At 51.0% G+C, this 17,217-nt stretch overlaps 2 protein-coding genes across 2 annotated transcripts; one reads left to right on the top strand and one right to left on the bottom strand.

Moving 5' to 3' along the window:
* Window positions 1–1,185: 1,185 nt before the first annotated feature.
* CFL1 (cofilin 1) lies at window positions 1,186–4,781 on the top strand. The gene is made up of 4 exons (XM_045775820.2): window positions 1,186–1,341; window positions 3,269–3,576; window positions 3,850–3,926; window positions 4,143–4,781. Exons 1-4 carry the CDS (start codon window positions 1,339–1,341, stop codon window positions 4,253–4,255), a joined length of 501 nt encoding a protein of 166 aa, XP_045631776.1. The 5' UTR covers window positions 1,186–1,338; the 3' UTR covers window positions 4,256–4,781.
* Window positions 4,782–5,751: 970 nt separating this feature from the next.
* Window positions 5,752–17,012, bottom strand: SNX32 (sorting nexin 32). Its single transcript, XM_045775819.2, has 13 exons — window positions 16,879–17,012; window positions 10,001–10,105; window positions 9,500–9,610; window positions 9,238–9,359; window positions 8,914–9,037; window positions 8,648–8,752; window positions 8,349–8,454; window positions 8,103–8,178; window positions 7,817–7,856; window positions 6,953–7,039; window positions 6,675–6,834; window positions 6,507–6,592; window positions 5,752–6,181 (listed from the first exon to the last, which is right to left on the bottom strand). Exons 1-13 carry the CDS (start codon window positions 16,912–16,914, stop codon window positions 6,128–6,130), a joined length of 1,212 nt encoding a protein of 403 aa, XP_045631775.1. The 5' UTR covers window positions 16,915–17,012; the 3' UTR covers window positions 5,752–6,127.
* Window positions 17,013–17,217: the final 205 nt, after the last annotated feature.

The following is a 17,217-nucleotide window of genomic DNA, read 5'->3' as shown; positions in this document are numbered from 1 at the left end:
GAGCGTGTCTCCAGGGTAACTTCGAAGTCCCCCCCCGCCCCGTTACTCTTGGAAACTACGAGACTTGAAAAAAGTGAAGCCAGTCTCCTTTTCTGGCAGGGTCGCTTACCGGGCTGGGGGTCGAGCAGCGACCTCGACCTGGGGGCTCCCGGGAACTCGGGTGGTGGGCGGTGCAGCGGGACGTCCCTGACTACAATCCCCGGCATGCCCTGCGAGGTGCCACACTCCCGGTCTTGAAGACCAGGCTTCCAGCTCTTCGTTTACGCTCTTTATTCCGCTGATGGGATCAATACCCCCAGTTCCCTTGTTCGCGACTCTGCATTGTCTTTCGGCAGAGCCTAAGGCCTTGGTCGTCGTTCGAGGCCAACAAAAACTTCCCGTAGTCCCCATCCGTTTCTTTTTTTGAAACTTAGGATAACAGGGCTGTGTCTTAATTTTTCCGGGTTTTAAGTTAACCGTATGCCTGGCTATCCACTCGAGAACGTGATTAAATCTGGTTTAATATCTATGTCTTCTTTTCACTGTGTCTAGTGAAAGGCACACAATCTGAATTGATTGCACAAACCCCCGCCCTTCTCCCTTTATTGTTTCGTGAATTTGCCAGACATCTTTAAAACAAGGACAAAGCTCTATTTTCAAAGTCTTTCTTGTAGCCTTTCTCTTGTTTTTCTCTTATTCTAATTTTATTGAAGTTGTATATGGCCTTTTCTCAGGAGACGAGTGGATTTGCATATGAAGCGTGCTCAGTGAATTGTTTATCGGGTTGAAGACGCTTTACACTTGCGAATCTCCATGCTCTATCTAGGACTGGATTCCAGGCCAATAATAGTTGCTTCAATTCAGAAAAGCAAAATACTAAACTCAAAATTTTCAGACCAGAACCTGCCAAGATGGATCTTAGGAAACAGTTTCACCGCGGGTGAAGACCAGCGAGGTCGAGGGCTCATTTTCAGGTCACATTACCTAGCACGGGGGGGCCTTTGGCTCAGCTGAGCGTTTCCTGGAAAATTCGACCAATGGGCGCGCTCTCCGTGCCATAGCCCAGTCCCTCTTGGCTGTCTCGGACTACGTTTCCCAGCATGTAATGTGGCACTGGGAGGCGGGCGAGCGAAAAAGACTCTGTTACCCAGCGAGCCCGAGGACGCCGCAAAACCCTTGGACTTCATTTCCCGTCAGCCCGTGGGTGGAGTGCCGGAAGCCCGCCCCGCCCCTCATTGTGCGGCTCATACTAAACGGAAGGGGCCGGGAGAGGCCGCGTTCAGTCGGATCCCGGCAGCAGCTGCAGCGGCTCTCATCTTTTCTGACTCTCCTTGCTATCTCCCTTTCGCTTCCGGAAACATGGTGAGTAGCAGGCCATGGCGACGGAGGGGAGGCGGCTGCGAGTCGGTCCTCTGCGCGCGGGGGAGGGAACGGGGGAGCGACGTCGGCACCCCCTCCCCCAGCGCCCCGGGCGGGATGAGGGTCTCGGGCTGAGGGGCGGGCGGCGTTGGGACGCGCGTGCGCGCCCGCGGACGCTGGGGAGGGCTGGCTCGGCCGTCGCTCGCGCGCCCCCTGGACTCCCTTCCCCTCCCCCACCGCGCTGCTGCGCCCGCGCGGACACCGGCTGTGGGGGAGGGGTCCGTGGCGCGCGCGCGCCCGCCCCTCGCGGAGCAGCCGGTGGCGCGCGCTGAGGCAAGTCGGTTCACGGGGGCGCGCGTTCGACGGGAGCACGCGGCATCCGAACCCGGCCCGGGGGCGGCGAAAGAAAAGCGCGCGAGCGGTCTCGGCGCGCGCGCCCCACCCAAGGGCTGTTCCTGTCTCCGCGTCACCCTCCCTCGGCTGGCGGGTCTGTAGAGAGCAGGTGGCAGGGATGTCTGCGCCTGGGAGGGGCGGGGGTGGAGGGCCGAGGGCCAACGGGGATGCGGGGGCGGAGGGTCCGGGTGCTGGCGCTGGGGATTAGGGGCTTGCGCCGCGCGACCTGGAGCCGCGAGTTTGCACCGCGGAGATCACGGCCCTGCGAGGGAGCCCACAAAGCGATCTGGGTTCTCTACTCCTGTACATCCGGCGAAGGCTGGAACGGCACTGTCGGCCGGCGCGTGCGCACACGCTCAGGCCCCGCCGCTGGGCCCGAAGCCCTGGACAAGCGGGGCCTTCGGCTTTCCCGGATGGGGCCTGAGGGTGGAGCCGAGTTTAGGGAAGTGACCCAGGCGGGCACCGCCCGGAAACCACCCCGCCCCCTGTGTTCGGCCCCAGGGCTACGAGAACTGAAGGTTGTGTAACTTGTCCAGGCTCCGGCCGGCAGCAGAGGGGGCTGATACGCCGGTCGGTAAAGGTGATTCCTCGGGGTTGAGGCCCTGGGGGTGCTACTGCCTCTGGGTACTGCTTTCTCTCCCGGACGGGGCCCGGCGCGGGCGAGCGCTTTTCCCCGCCTACTCCGGAAGCGGCTGAGTCACGTGGCCGGCTTCCTCTGCAGTTCCGGGAGCGGGGGGCGCGGCAGATTTCACTGTGGACAGCAGCCCCCCTCCTGGCTACGGTGTCCCGCCAACACGACCCAGAATAGACGTTTAAAGAGTTCTTGAGGACCGTGGGTGTTTGGGTTTGACGTGCTAACTTTTGTCAGCGATCTTTGGGTCCTACATTTTCTGCGGGGGGAACGGGGAGTCAGTGGGCTAGGGCTTTAATTAGGGGTTGTGTTTCTTGCCCTGGTTGAAGAAGACCCCAGCAGAGAAGAGGATGGTTTGTGAACAGTTGCACTGAGTAGTTCTGATGGACTTAACAGAACTGTTAAACTCGGTGTCCTGTCTACCATTGTGGGGTCCTGGTTCTCTTTCCAGAAGAGGTGGCTATAACCTGGGTGTCTGGGTCTCCCTTTCCCATCTGTGAAGTTTTGAGTCAGCGCTATTATCCAAAAGCTGAGATGGGAATATTGTGAGTCAGTAGCCTGTGGATTCTTTTACTTCTGGCATCATATCAAAGCAAGGTTCTGCTGCTTATAGGTCCTCAGTTTCTGGTCTGTAAGATGTTGGGTGAGGAGGAGTGGTGTTGAATTAGATGGTTAGAGGTTTTTTCTATGACTGCCATCCTGGGGTTGTGTGTCTCATTTGGTCCTTGCACGGTGGCGGTGGTGTTGGTGGGAAAGTAGTGACACTTGGCTTGGGAAGGGGATTAATGGTCTCTTGGTTGAGGACTTGTTGGCATCCAAGATGGATCTCTTAAGATTGCAAAGGAGGGACTTCGGGGGGAGTCCCACAGTCTTTCCTTTATGAAGTGTATGTGGCTCGTCCCCTAGGCCTCCGGCGTGGCAGTCTCTGATGGCGTCATCAAAGTGTTCAATGACATGAAGGTGCGTAAGTCCTCGACACCAGAGGAGGTGAAGAAGCGCAAGAAGGCGGTACTTTTCTGCCTGAGCGAGGATAAGAAGAACATCATCCTGGAGGAGGGCAAGGAGATCCTGGTAGGTGATGTGGGCCAGACTGTAGACGACCCCTACGCCACCTTTGTCAAGATGCTGCCGGACAAGGACTGCCGCTACGCCCTCTACGACGCAACCTATGAGACCAAGGAGAGCAAGAAGGAGGACTTGGTGTTTATCTTCTGGTGAGCTCCCCTACAGACACTTCTGCCTGTTACCTGCCCTAGCGCAGCCTCACCCTTCCTTCTCAGGATAGAAACCTTTGTGGTGCCCAGTTAACCCAGAGGTGTGTGTTTGGGGGGAGTGTATTGTAACAAAACACTTGCCAGTGGGGAACTGGATAAAGCTTGAGTGCTGGGGACCAGCTCAAGGGTTTCTTGAAGTCATCTCTCACTTGAGGCACTTGCAGACTTGGAGAGGGAACTTTGTTGCGTATTCTGACTGTCGTTTCTCTCCAGGGCACCTGAGTCTGCACCCCTTAAGAGCAAAATGATTTATGCCAGCTCCAAGGATGCCATCAAGAAAAAGCTGACGGGTAAGGGCCCGCATTGGTGCCACGTCCCTTTTCACTCAGGCTTTCGCTGCAGGGTGGGGTGAAGGGCATGGTATATGAGATACCTTCCCCCTCCTTTTCCCTGTCTGCTGGAAGGTAACCTTGTTCCTTCCATCTGTTCTGATTGGCTCCTTCCCAACCCCAGCTTCCCCTTCCCTAGTGCATCCTGCTCACAGACGCTCCCCTTCTTCCTCACAGGGATCAAGCATGAATTACAAGCAAACTGCTACGAGGAGGTCAAGGACCGCTGCACCCTGGCAGAGAAACTGGGGGGCAGTGCTGTCATCTCCCTGGAGGGCAAGCCTTTGTGAGCCCCCTCCAGCCCCCTGCCTGGAGCATTTGGCAGCCCCAGACCCTGCCCATGGGGGTTGCAGGCTGCCCCCTTCCTGCCAGACCGGAGGGGCTGGGGGGATCCCAGCAGGGGGAGGGCAATCCCTTCACCCCAGTTGCCAAACAGCCCCCCTCACCCCCTGGACCTTCCTCCTCCCTCCATCCCTGACGGTTCTGGCGTTCCCAAACCGCTTTTGATCTTCTGATTCCTCTTGGGTTGAAGCAGACCAAGTTCCCCCCAGGCACCCCAGTTTGGGGGGGGGCCTGTATTTTTTTTAACGACACCCCAGTTTCCCACCTGTTCCTCCCTTTTCCCGTGCTGCCAACTTCTAACCACAATAGTGACTCTGTGCTTGTCTGTTTAGTTCTGTGTATAAATGGAATGTTGTGGAGATGACCCCTTCTTGCGCCGCCTGGTTACCCTCCCCTTTTCCCCTGGTCTTGGCCACCCATGGAAGCAGGACCAGTAGGGACCTTCAATTAAAAAAAAAAAAAAAAAAAAAAAAACCACACACACAACAATAAAAAGGCCTCACTAATGGGATGTTTGTTTCAGGGTTGGGGCCCAAGGGACCTTGTAGGGGAAGGTATGCTGAGATAATGAACAGCATCTCTTCTCTACACCCAGCCTCTATCCACCCCCTTCATTTGGCCCCAGCGACTGGCTGAGCCTCCCTCTGGCAGTTGTCACTTATAGGTGGTACCACAGTTGGGCCCAAACTGACTGTTATGGAGTTAGCTGAACCAGGGTGTGTCTGCTGCCTGCTGCAAGAGCCCTTTGGGCAGAAGGGGCTTTGTGCCTGAAGTCTTAATCCTGTAACCTCTTAACCAGGTGGGCAGCCGGGCAGTGAGGCCTATTATCTGTGCCCAGGCCTGCCAAGTGTGGGCTGTGAGATTGCAAGTTACAGAGTGCCTCTTGAGCTGTTCTGTCTTAAAGGTTCTCTCTGGTTTTCCTCTGCCTTCTTTCATGGATGGCTGACTCATCCTTGAGGGCTGGGTCCAGTGGCTGCTGTGAGTCAGAAGCCAAGTTGAGCCTTTGGCCTTCTGCAGATGTGACGAGTCCAGGGTGGGGCCAAGCCAGGTGGAGCCCAGGACTTCAGACCCAAGTGTCTTAGGTCCCACCTCCCTGTGTTTAACCAAGAGGGTGTTGGCGGGAGCTCCAAGCCTTTTGCCAGCATTGCTGTAGGCTCTCCAATCTGTACTTTTTTTTGCGTTTTCACCTGCCTAGGAGTAAAGGTATCCTAGAAATCTTAGCCTAAGGGTGTGAATGCAGGATTTATTACCACTCCCCAAACAACTGAACTGGGGCGGGGGAAGCTTGTTGTTAAAGCTGGTTCCTTAGTTTTGGGAGCTTGCTAGTATCTCTCTGTGGGAAGCAAAAAGGGTAATTACTTTTGACACTGCAGGGTTGTGTCCAGGGTCTGGTGTCCGTAGTGCCCTAGTTAAGGTGTGCCTGGTGGGCCCTGGAGCTGTGGGAAGTAAGGACAAGCAGGCCTCCTTGTTACAAAAAGCAGGCTTTTTATTTGTGAACAGGCTGGGGACAAATGAACTTCAGGGGCAGGGGGGACAGAGGGTGGGTGGGGGCTGCTCCCCAACCTCCAGGAGTGGAGGGAGGTCCAGGCCCCTAGCCTCCCCTAGGTTGGGGTTCTTACCTGTGGCCAAGAATGGCACCCATGTTGCCCTAGCTTCCTCTTGCAGGACCTGTCACTTTTGGGTAGTTGTGGGGCTTGGGCTTGCCCTGGGAGATCATGGGGCATGGCTAGTGGCTGCTGTCATGGGGGGGGGTGGTATCTTGGGGTGGGAAATCTGGGGGACTCTTGTTACTAAAGGCTTTGAAGTAGGCTCTGGCTGCTCTAAGGCTCCCCCTTGAGGGCGACAAGGGTGTTCCGGAGAAGCAGGGTGCTGGCCTGCATAGAAGAGAGGTCTTTGATGTCCCCCACCCACTGCTACTCTGTTCCCCAATAAAAGGTGCTGTTCTTCCCACACCTATAACTCATGCCCCCCTCCCTCTTGCATTCCTGTCCTCAGCAATAATAGCTGCCATTTATTGAAAGCTTCTAATAGTGGGAAGGGAAGGGTCCTGGTCCAAGATGAAATGACCCTGAAAGTCATTGAGGGCTGCCAGACCACCTCCCGCCAACACATGCTTGCCAGGACTTGGTAAGAACCTAGAGATCTGGGAGTGGATGGCAGGGAGGCAGGAAGAGGGCACAGTGAGGATGGAGGGCTCACCTTGGCGTGTTTGAGCTCCAGTTCTGCCAACTCTATGAGGTTCTTGCGGAAGGAGGAGACGCGGCGGGACTTGAAATCCATGAGCTCTGGAGAGGGGAGGGAGGAGAAATGGGGACCCTGGCAGGGTAGGCAGCCCAGTGGCACAGGCTCTGGGGCCCTGGGGCTTACCCTGCTTGGCTGAGTCGGAGAGGCGTTCGAAGCGTTGGCAGCACAGTTGCTGGTGGCTCTCGGCAGTCCGCACCTCCCGGTTCCTGGTGCGTGCCTTGTCCAGGGCCTTGTTGGCGTTCTCATAGTCAGCCAGTGCTCGAAGCCGCCGGTACAGCAGGTCCTGGGGCCAGCAGGGCACAGGATCACTGTTGCCCCATGACCTTGTCCACCTGCCCTCCCCTATTGCTCCAGTCCCGCTGTCTTCCAGCCCTGAGGTTTGCTCTGGGGCCGTATCTCACCTTAGCTGCCTGTGAGTCTCGCATGTAGTATCTCAGCATGTCTGACAGCTTGAGGTCCTCGTCAGATGCCACTCGGCCCTCCAGCTTCTGAGTCAAGAAGTCAGGAGGCTGGGGAGGGAGCTTGCAGAGGAGCAGCTAAGGGCTGGGATGCTGCTGCTTGTCTCAATATCCAGCAGAGTCACTTGATAACCACTCTAGGTCAAGCCCTGATGTGAAGGGGAGCAGGCCAAGGAAAACCACAGAGGAGTGGCATCTGATCTGGATCTTGGGGGTTGAGTGGGAATCCGACAACAGCCAAAGGCTCTGCCGGTGTGCAAGCCTCGTATGCGTTCAGGGAAGCATGAGATCAGTGGGAACACTTGGATGCCAGTTCCTGGATCCCAAAAGACCTAAAATACAAGCTCAGGACTTTGGGCTTTGTGTTTTGGGGAGTTTCTGGGAGGGGCAGGGCCACTGAAGGTCCTTGAGCAAAGAGAGGTGATCCGGCAGACATTTTAGAAAGATTGGCACACCGCAGTGACTCTTGGAGAAGAGTGCAGGAAGTGTGTGTCTGGGGCAGGATGTTGGCAATGCGGTGCAGCCTGCCAGCGGCACGTGGCACATCCTTGTAAATGGCTTGCCAGGCCTGGTTCCCACCTCTGCCCCCATCACCGCACACACACTCACACTTGAGACTGGATCCCTTTCCTCCCTCCATCTCATTAAACTAGGGTTTAACTGAGGGTGAGTCCAGGGTATCACTGGGCCCAAGTTATCACCAAACGTCCCAAAATGATCCTGGAGCTTTCTCCTCTTTTGGGAGGAGACTGTTTCTGCAAAGGATCATTGATTGGGTGCCCTTCCAATACAGAAGGCAGGACTCACCCTTAGTCGTTCAAAGAGCTCTGCCAATTTGAGGAAACTCCTAGGGGGCAGTGGGGAAGAGTTAGGGCAGGAGTCTTGAGAGGGTGTTGCTTGAAGCCTCCCTGCCCTTAGCGCTGCCCTCCCTAATGCCCCGGAGTGGGAAAATCTCCCTCTCTCCCAAATCCCAGCAGGAACTTCACCTCCCACCTACAGCTGCTAGTACATTTCCACATGATCCCTCGTGGGCAGACACGGTATTACAGGCATAGAGAGAGCGGGGGCAGGAGGGGTGAGAGGGAATCCTCACGTCTTTAGCTGGTTGACTTCCTGTGTTCCCAGACTATTCAGTGCAGCGGAGATAGGGATATAATCGTCTGCCAGGCCTGTTGGGGGAACAGCCCTCCATCAGACCCCCTTGGTCTGCACATCAAGCCCCACCCCTGGTGTTTGTGTCATGGAGAGAGACAGGGCATTTCCTGCACTCTTCTGCCTGCAGGGAGTAGGAATGCTGGGGAAGGGGCAGGGAACCCAGGGTCCCTTGGGCCCTGCGTACACTTGTGGGAGTGCATGACACGGTCTGCCCGCAGGCAGGCGTCCCGGATGCGGCTGTGGTATTCCAGTAGGAAGGTCCTCTCATGCTCAAAGAAGTCATCCACCTCCTAAGGGAGCCAGACAAGAGCCGCTTACACTGAGTCAGCAGGGACATGGCAGCCCTGGACAGGCAGGGGCAGCACAATTTCCCTCTAGGCCATGCCCCACCAGTGGTTTCCCTCCCACAGCCACCTTGGGCCTCAATGTTGGCTTTGGACTTGAGGCCCTGGGTTGAATCCACAGGGGGGTCCCAGGAGTCACCTTGAGCCCTGACATGCTGGTGATGAGGGCTTCATCAGCAGACTTTACAATATTCCTCAGAAATCCCCCAAGAAGCTCCTTCCTGTTCTTTCCTCGGACACTCAGCTGAAGCACACATGGGGAGAGTATGGTGTTGGCTGGGCATTCGCACCTCCCAGCCCAGGCTCATGTCACTCTTCGAGCTGATGAAGCAGAGGCTTGAGCCCGCCTAGCGCCCTACCCCCACCCCCAAGGGTGACCCAAGGTTGTGCTCTGGCCCAGCTTACATCCTGGCCATATTCCAAAAAGACGAAGAAGTTGTGGTCTCGACGCAGGGTGGGGTGGGCCGCCAGGCGCTGTAGAAAGACCTCATGCATTGCAACTGTCTTCTTAAAGATAGCCAGGTACTCCCTGCAGAAAATAGCAGGCAGCTCAAGAGCCCTCCTTGGATCTGATTATCCTGCTCCCTTCCCCTTCAGAAGCCCTGGGGTCAGAAGTCAGGGTCTCCAACTAGCCATAGGTGATGAAATCCTGGGACTCTCAGGACAGGGCGGGGGGCGGGGGGGGGGGCTGGAGCTTCATCACAGACAAGGAAGGGAAATAGCACTCACGCTTCCAGCTCCTGCTTCATTTTGGCAAACTCTTCCCGCGTGATGGAGCTGTCCCCCTCACCCAACTTCTGCAGCTTTTCCCTTGAAGCCTCAAAGTCTGGCCTTGGAGGGGCTGGAGGGATCTGCTCAAAGGAGGGACAGAGCTGGCCAGTCCCTCATTGCTGAGAAGGGCATCACCCACACCCAAAAGTGTCGCCCAGTCCTCCACCCCACCCAAGCGCCCAGGCCCCTCACGGCCCCAGCCCGCCCAGCCCTTCCTCACGATGAGGCCGGCGTACTCCTCATTTTCCACATAGGCGTCATGTAGCCAGATGAACTCCTCATGCTGTCGCACGACTGAGAACTCCGTCTGGGCAAAGTGAGGGAGGCAGCTCTGGAAGCAGGGAAGTCTGTCTGAGGTGTCTCTCCTCCCCTCCCAAGCCCTGTACCCGACAAGCATCCTGGGCACCCACTTTTGGACTTCCCCAATCCCACATCCCAGGCGAGGCCCAAGGTGGGCTTTGGTGGCTCAGATGTCCATGATTTCCATCAGGATGATGGACAGGGGGTGGGTAGGATGTGGGGCCGGAGGCAAAAGACAACTGGAGACTAGACAAGACGCTTGCTTTCTTGGAGAGGCAGGGGGCAGGGACAGCCAGGTTGAGGAACAGGGCCCAAAGTCTATGTTGGCGTATGCCCCCCACCCCCAGGCAAGCGAGGCTGGGGGAAGCAGGCTCCTCAAGCAGCCGTCTGAATGGCCGTCTCGCCCCCCTGGCAGCCTCACCTTGGTCTGAACGGTGAATTTCACCTTGTCCCGCTCGCTCACTGCATCAGAGATCTCCACCTGTAAGGAGCTGTCTCCCTGCAGGTCCACCGATACGGAGGAGGGCTGCCGGGGAGGGGAGGTCTCTGACACCACTGCCCACAGCCCCTTACCACATCCTCACCGCAGACTCCAGGTCCTCTCGCAAAGCCCACCGCAGCAGCATTGCTTCCCCAATGCCCTGGGCTCACCAGCCACCCCTAGAGGGATCCTGATAAGTCACTGCTCAGGGGTTTACAATCACACAACTCTTCCCCACACTTCCATCCTCAGAAGCAGGCCGACTTCTCCCCACTTTATAGATATGGAAATGGAGACCACCAGAGAGGTGACATAAGTTGTCCAAAATCACACAGCTGCAAAGTGGCAGAGCCAGATTTGAACCCAGTTTCTCAAATTCCAAACCCCAAGGACTGTTCCAGGTACCAGCTCACCTCCTCCCCAGCTGGTTACTTCAGGCGCCCTTTCATCGGGCCTCGAGTGAGCTACGTAAGAGGTTCTCACCCCTTTTGGGGGGTTCCTGAGACCATTCCACTCACCGCTTTTAGAGCCAAGAGGCATTGTCTTGTGGGCAAAGCACGTGTCTTTTTCTAAGTGAAAAAATCCTTGAGGCACCAAACTACGAGTTCATTCTTGCATTGAGCTTTTCAACACAGTTTTCAAACACCCACTCTGTCTACACCACTGTGCCAAGTGAAGGGAAGAAGCCACTGTACCAAGAATTGCTCACCAATGTATAAACTGGCACCTGCCCACCCCTCACATCCCCTCACTCTCTCCTTTCCCAGACTTTGGCACACGTTTGCACACACCATGGGCAACTATTTTGACTTCTATTACCACAGATTATTTTTGTCTGGACTTAAAACTTAGGTGAGTGCAATCACACAGGATATACACTCTCGTGTCCGTGGTCTTTAGTGCGATCCAGCTATGTTGTTGAGTGCAGAAGTACTTCTCGTTCGTCGCTCTGTAGTATTCCATTTGAATAAATCATGGTTTATGTATCTCTTCTACTGTTGGTCGGCATTTAGATCATTTCAAGACTAGCCTATTATGGATAAAGCTGCCGTGAACATTCTTGCCTATGTCTTTTATAGGGAAGGCATGTGTTTAAGTGCTTTCGTAGATACTGCCAGTTTTTCATGGTGATTGTACAAATTTATACTCCTGCCAGCATTGTGTGAAAATTCCAGCTGCACCTCACCCTTGCCAGTACTTAGAATTGTTAGCCTTTTTTTATGTTAGCCATACTGGTGGGGGTATGGTATTCGCGTATTGTGGCTTTAACTTGTATTCCCTGGTGAGGAATGATGTTGAACCCCATTTTATGTATCCATTGCCCATTTGGAGATCTTTTGTGAAGTGCCTGTTCAAGTCTTCTTCTCCTCCCCTCCTCTCCCCTTTTAAAAATCAGATCCCCTTTTTCTTATTGATTTGTAGGGACTCTCTATACACCCTGGAGACAAGTCCTTTGTCAGTTATATGTGTTGCCAATATCTCCTACTCTTTGGGTTGCCTTTTCACTCTCTTAATGACTTATAATTTTACAAGCTCCAATATGTCAGTCTTTTCTTTTATGATTAAGATTTTTGTATACTCCTGAAGAAAATTTTTCCTACCCCCAGGTCATGGAGATATTCTCCAATGTTTTTTCTTCTAGAAATTAATAGTTCAAGCTTTTATATTTAGGTCTATGATCCACCTTCACTTCATTTTGTATACGGTGTGAGGTATGGGTTATGACTCATTTTCCATATAATGGCCAGTCATTTTAGCACTATTTGTTAAAAAAAAAAGACTATCTTTTGAGTATTGATTTGCTTTGGTGCACATCTTGGTAGAAAATAAGCTGACTTCGGTGTTATCAGTTCCAACTATCTGTTCCGTTCCAGTGATCCGTATGTCTGTACTTTTGATATATCACACTGTCTTGATTACTGTAATTGACAAACTTGAAATCAGACAGAATTAACAAGTTTGTTCTTTTTCAAAATCATTTGGGCTATTATAGATCTTTGCATTTCTGTATAAATTGTAGACTCAGCTTGTTAATTTACACCAAAAAAACTTGTTGGGATTTTGATTGAGATTAAATTGAATCTATAGGTCAATTTGGGAAGGATAGACATTTTTACAATTTTGAACCTTCCAATCCATCAACATGAAATATCTTTCCAATTATTTAGCCCTTCTTTAACGTTTCTCAGTAATGTTTTGTAGTGTTCTCTGTAAAGGTTTTGCACATCTTTGTTAGATTTATTCCTACGTATTTTATGATTTTTTAATTGTTGTTGCTATTTGAAATATCTTTTAAAATTTCATTCCCTAGTTATTCGTTGCTAGTATGTAGAAACACACAGTTGCTTTTTATATATTTACTTTGTGTCCAAGAGCCTTGCTATATTTACTTACTACTTCTAATAGTTTGTAGATTATTTTGGATTCCCTCCACATACAATCCTATAATATAAATTAATGACAGTTTGTTTCTCCTTTCCAACCTTTATACCTTTTATTTCTTTTTTTTTTTTTTAAGATTTTTATTTATTTATGCGACAGAGAGACAGCCAGCGAGAGAGGGAACACAGCAGGGGAGTGAGAGAGGAAGAAGCAGGTTCCCAGCGGAGGAGCCTGATGTGGGGCTCGATCCCATAACGCCAGGATCATGCCCTGAGCCGAAGGCAGACGCTTAACGACTGCGCTACCCAGGCGCCCCATACCTTTTATTTCTTATTCTTGCCGTATTGCACTTGCTAGATCCTCTGGTACAAAGCAGAAATGCTGACATGGTGAAAAAGGAAATCCTTGCCTGGTTCCTGACTTCAGAGGGAATGCATTCAAAATGTAATCCTGAAGATGATTAATCCTGAATCAGATTAATGAGACTCCCTTCTATGACTAGTTTGGTAAGAGTGTTGGTTTTTATCCATGTTTCCTCCCTTTAGTGAGATATCAAATGGGTTTTCCTGTTACTCTGTAACGTCTCGAATTTCACTGATTGATTTTCAAATATTGAACCACCCTGCATTCCTGGAATAAGGCCTTCATCATGAAGTATTATTTTTTAGTTTTTTAGTTTTTTTTGTAAGATTTTATTTATTTATTTGAGAGAGAGAGCATACAAGCGAGTGATCGGGGGGGAGGGGCAGAGGCTGACGGAGAAGCAGAATCCCCACTGAGCAGGGAGCCTGATGCGGGGCTCGATCCCAGCACCCTGGGATCACGACCTGAGCCAAAGGCAGACGCTTAACTGACTGAGCCACCCAGGCGCCCCTCTTATTATCTTTTTAATGCCTGAAACATTTCTATCAATGTGCACTTTATCATTCCTGATATTGGTAATTAATATTTTCTCCCTTCCTCCCTCTCAGTCTCCCTCTTGCTCGCTCTCTTTTACCAGTCTTGCTAGACGCTTATCAATTTTTTTGTATTTTCAAAAAACTATTTTTGGCATTATTGAATTTCTATATTTGTATATTTATCTTCCATTAATTGATTTCTGCTCTTTATTGTTTTCTTCCTTTTACTTTCTTGGGATTTAAATTGTTCTTCTTTTTCTAGTTTCCTGAGACTGAAATGTAGATCATTGGGATGCCTGGATGGCTGTCAGTTAAGCGTCTGCCTTCTTCTCAGGTCATGATCCCAGGGTCCGGGAATCGAGTCCCACATTGGGCTCCTTGCTCAGCTGGAAGCCTGCTTCTCCCTCTGCCTGCTGCTCCCCCTGCTTGTGCTCTCTCTCTTTGACAGATAAACAAAATCTTTAAAAAACAAAACAAAAAAGAAATGTAAATCATTGACTTTTTCAACCTTCCTCTTTTTCTAAAACATGCATTTGGAGGTGTAATTTTCCCCCTGGGCCCTTTTTTAGCTGCATCTCCAGTTTTGATATATCATATTTTCAAAATTGCTTCTTTAAAATTTTTTCTAATTTTCATTCTAATTTCTTCTTTGACCTATGAATTGCTTAGAAGCATGTTGCTTACTTTCCAAATATTTTGAAATCTAGTTTTCTTTTTGTTCTGATTCCCTGTTAATTCTACTGGGACAGAGACCTCATTCTATGATTTCAATGTTTCAAAACTTGATACTTGCATTATAGCCCAACATATAATGTATTTTGGTAAATGTTTCAAGTGCACTTGAAAAGAATGTGTTTCCTGCAGTTTTTGGGAACAGAGCTCTAACTAAACCAACCAGATCATGTTGATTAATCATGGTGTTTTATGATTTTATTTATTTATTTGACAGAGAGAGAGAGCACAAGTAGGCAGAGAGGTAGGCAGAGGGAGAGGGAGAAGCAGGCTTCCTGCTGAGCAAGGAGCCCAATGCAGGACTTGATCCCACGACCCTGGGATCATGACCGGAGCCAAAGGCAGAGGTTTAACTGACGGAGCCACCCAGGCACCTCTAATCGTGGTATTTTAAATCTTCAAAATCCTTACTGATTTTTTTTTTTCTTTTTGGTCCGCTTGTTCTAACAGCTGAGAGAGTTGTTTTAAACCTCTGATTGTAAGTTTGTCTATTTCTCCTTTTAATTCTGTAATCTTTTACTTTGCATATTTTGAAATGATGCTATTAGTTGATGCTATTAGATATAAATTTAGGACTATTTTATCTTCCTGTTGAATTGACTCTTTATTATAAAATGTCCCTCTGTATTTCTAATAATACTTCTTGTCTTACAGTCTACTTTGTCTGAAATTAGTATAGCCATGACAGCATTCTTTTGGTTAGCATTCTTTTTGTGTCCTTACAGTTAAGGTATGTCTCTTTAAAAAAAGGGGAGGATTTATTTGTTTATTTTAGAGAGAGTATACGTGTGGGGGGGGTGGTTGCAGAGGGAGAGGAGAGAGAATCTCAAGCAGACTCCCTGTTGGGCATGGAGGGCAGTGAGGGGCCCATCCCACGATCTCTGAGATCATGACCAGAGCTGAAATCAAGAATTGAACGGTTAACTGACTGAGCCATCCGGGTGCCCCTAAAATATGTGTTGTTTGACAGAATATAGTTACCTTTAAAAAACCCAATCTGAGGGGCGCCTGGGTGGCTCAGTTGGTTAGGTGTCAGAATCTTGGTCTCAGCTCAGGTCTTGATCTGGAGTTGTGAGTTCAAGCCCCATGCTGGGCCCCATGCTGGGCTCCACACTGGGCATGAAGCCTACTTTTCAAAAAAATCCAATCTGAAAAAAAATCCAGTATCAATTTTTTTTTAAGTAACCTTACACTCAAGGTGGGACTCAAAGTCTCAACCTGAGATCAAGAGTCGCATGTTCTATCAACTGAGCCAGCCAGGCACTCCCTGAATATGTTTTTAATTGGAGTGTTTGGTCTATTCATAATTACTGTAATTACCGACATAAGCTATAAACCTACCATCTTGCTTTTTGTTTTTTTCTTCTTCTCATTTGTTTTTGTGTTGTTGTTGTTGCTTTATTCTTTTTTCCTTGCCTTCTGTTAGATTAGTCAAGAATTAAAAAAAAAATTTTTTTTAATTTATTTGACAGAGAGAGACAGCCAGCGAGAGAGGGAACACAAGCAGGGGGAGTGGGAGAGGAAGAAGCAGGCTCCCAGCATAGGAGCCTGATGTGGGGCTCGATCCTATAACACCGGGATCACGCCCTGAGCCGAAGGCAGACGCCCAACAACTGAGCCACCTAGGCGGCCCTAGATTACTCAAGAATTTTTATAGTATTTCATTTTCTATCCTATTATATTTTTATTTACATCTTCATTTAGTATTCTTCTCATTTCTTTCTATTTAAAGGAGAATCTTAGAGAAGGCAATGCTTACTCTAGAGGACAGGATCTAATAGGGGACTTTCAGAGAGTCTGGCACCTACGAAGTTTGGGGATGGACCCATCAGTTTGGTAGCCCAGTATACATCCCATATGATAACAGTAACAACACAACATAATAGCTAACACTTACACTTGAGCTTCCTTTATGCTAGGTACTGATCTAAGCATTTTACATATATTAACTGATTTAGCCATGAATATGAACATAAACACCGAAACATATTTTCTGCTCTATACTTTGTGTCTCTCAGCCCCTCTCACCTCTCCAAACTCCACTTGAACCCCACTCCTCACTTGGCTTCTCTGACATCCCCAGGGCAGCCTTCCCCTTTGTCCAACTGCAACCCCCCCCCCACACACACAATCTGGCTCATTGGTACAATGAGCCCCTAAGTCTCCTGTTTCCCTCCTGCTGCCTTAGTGTCTCTGCTCTAACCTGTATTGTTTGGTGACTGCTTGAGGGAGATGGGACTTCAAGGGTGGACCACAGCGACTCCATCCTTATACTCAGCCACAGCCCACTATGCACATGCCTCCAATTCTCAGAAGTGTGCACCTCTGTGAGCCCAGCGGTGCTCAATAAGTATTTGTTGAACGAAATCAAGAGGAAAGAGTGAAGAATTAATGATCTTATGATTATATGAACACAGGTACACAAGCGAAGCAATTAGTGAACTGGATTCCTCCTCCCTTGGCAAAGGAGAGGGGTACTCCATCCTCTTCTCAATCCCTAACATCCCTCCTTCCTCTTCGTCCCTATTAAGCCAGAATCATGAGTTGGTCCTGGGGAGGGGAGAAGAGGCAGTGACAGGTCTCTTTCCATCTGTCAGGGCAAAGGTGAACCCTGCCTCCTTTGGCATCCTCATCAGTCCCCATGCAGGTGCCACAGAGGCGCCCCACCCCCTTCCCCCTCGCTCAGGTCTCTCTAGCTCACGCGTGCGCGCCAACACACGCACACACGCCCCACTCCCTGATTGGGCATCACTGGTTATCATGGAGTGAGGTGGAGGTTGGGAGGGGGTTGCATCCTTTCTTTACCTTGCTCTCCTTCCCAGCCTCTTGACGCCCCTCCATCACCCTTCTTCTTGGCTGCAGCACACAAGTATTCCGCGGCTGGCTACCGCCTGCGCGCTGCCGCAGCTTCGTCCCCCCGTAACTCGCCCGAGGCACAGGACCCTATCAGCTGACGGAGACACTCTCCCCTCCCTGCTAGGAGTCACCTGGAATCAGGCGTGGTTCCCACCCGTTCCTTCGCAGCTGCGCCTTTTGATTGGCTACCAGGTTCACCGTGAGCGACACCATTGGTTGCAACGCCTGTCGTTCCTTTGCTTGGCCCCAGCTTTTAAGGGGAAGCGCGTAACCCGGGGCAGGGAACGG

The sequence above is a fragment of the Ursus americanus genome, chromosome 24 (genome assembly GCF_024610735.1).
Source record: "Ursus americanus isolate L20-20 chromosome 24, mUrsAme1.1.p, whole genome shotgun sequence".
Classification (NCBI taxonomy): Eukaryota; Metazoa; Chordata; class Mammalia; order Carnivora; family Ursidae; genus Ursus; species Ursus americanus.
Note: the sequence above shows the minus strand (reverse complement) of the source record. Positions and strands in the feature narration are given on the sequence as shown.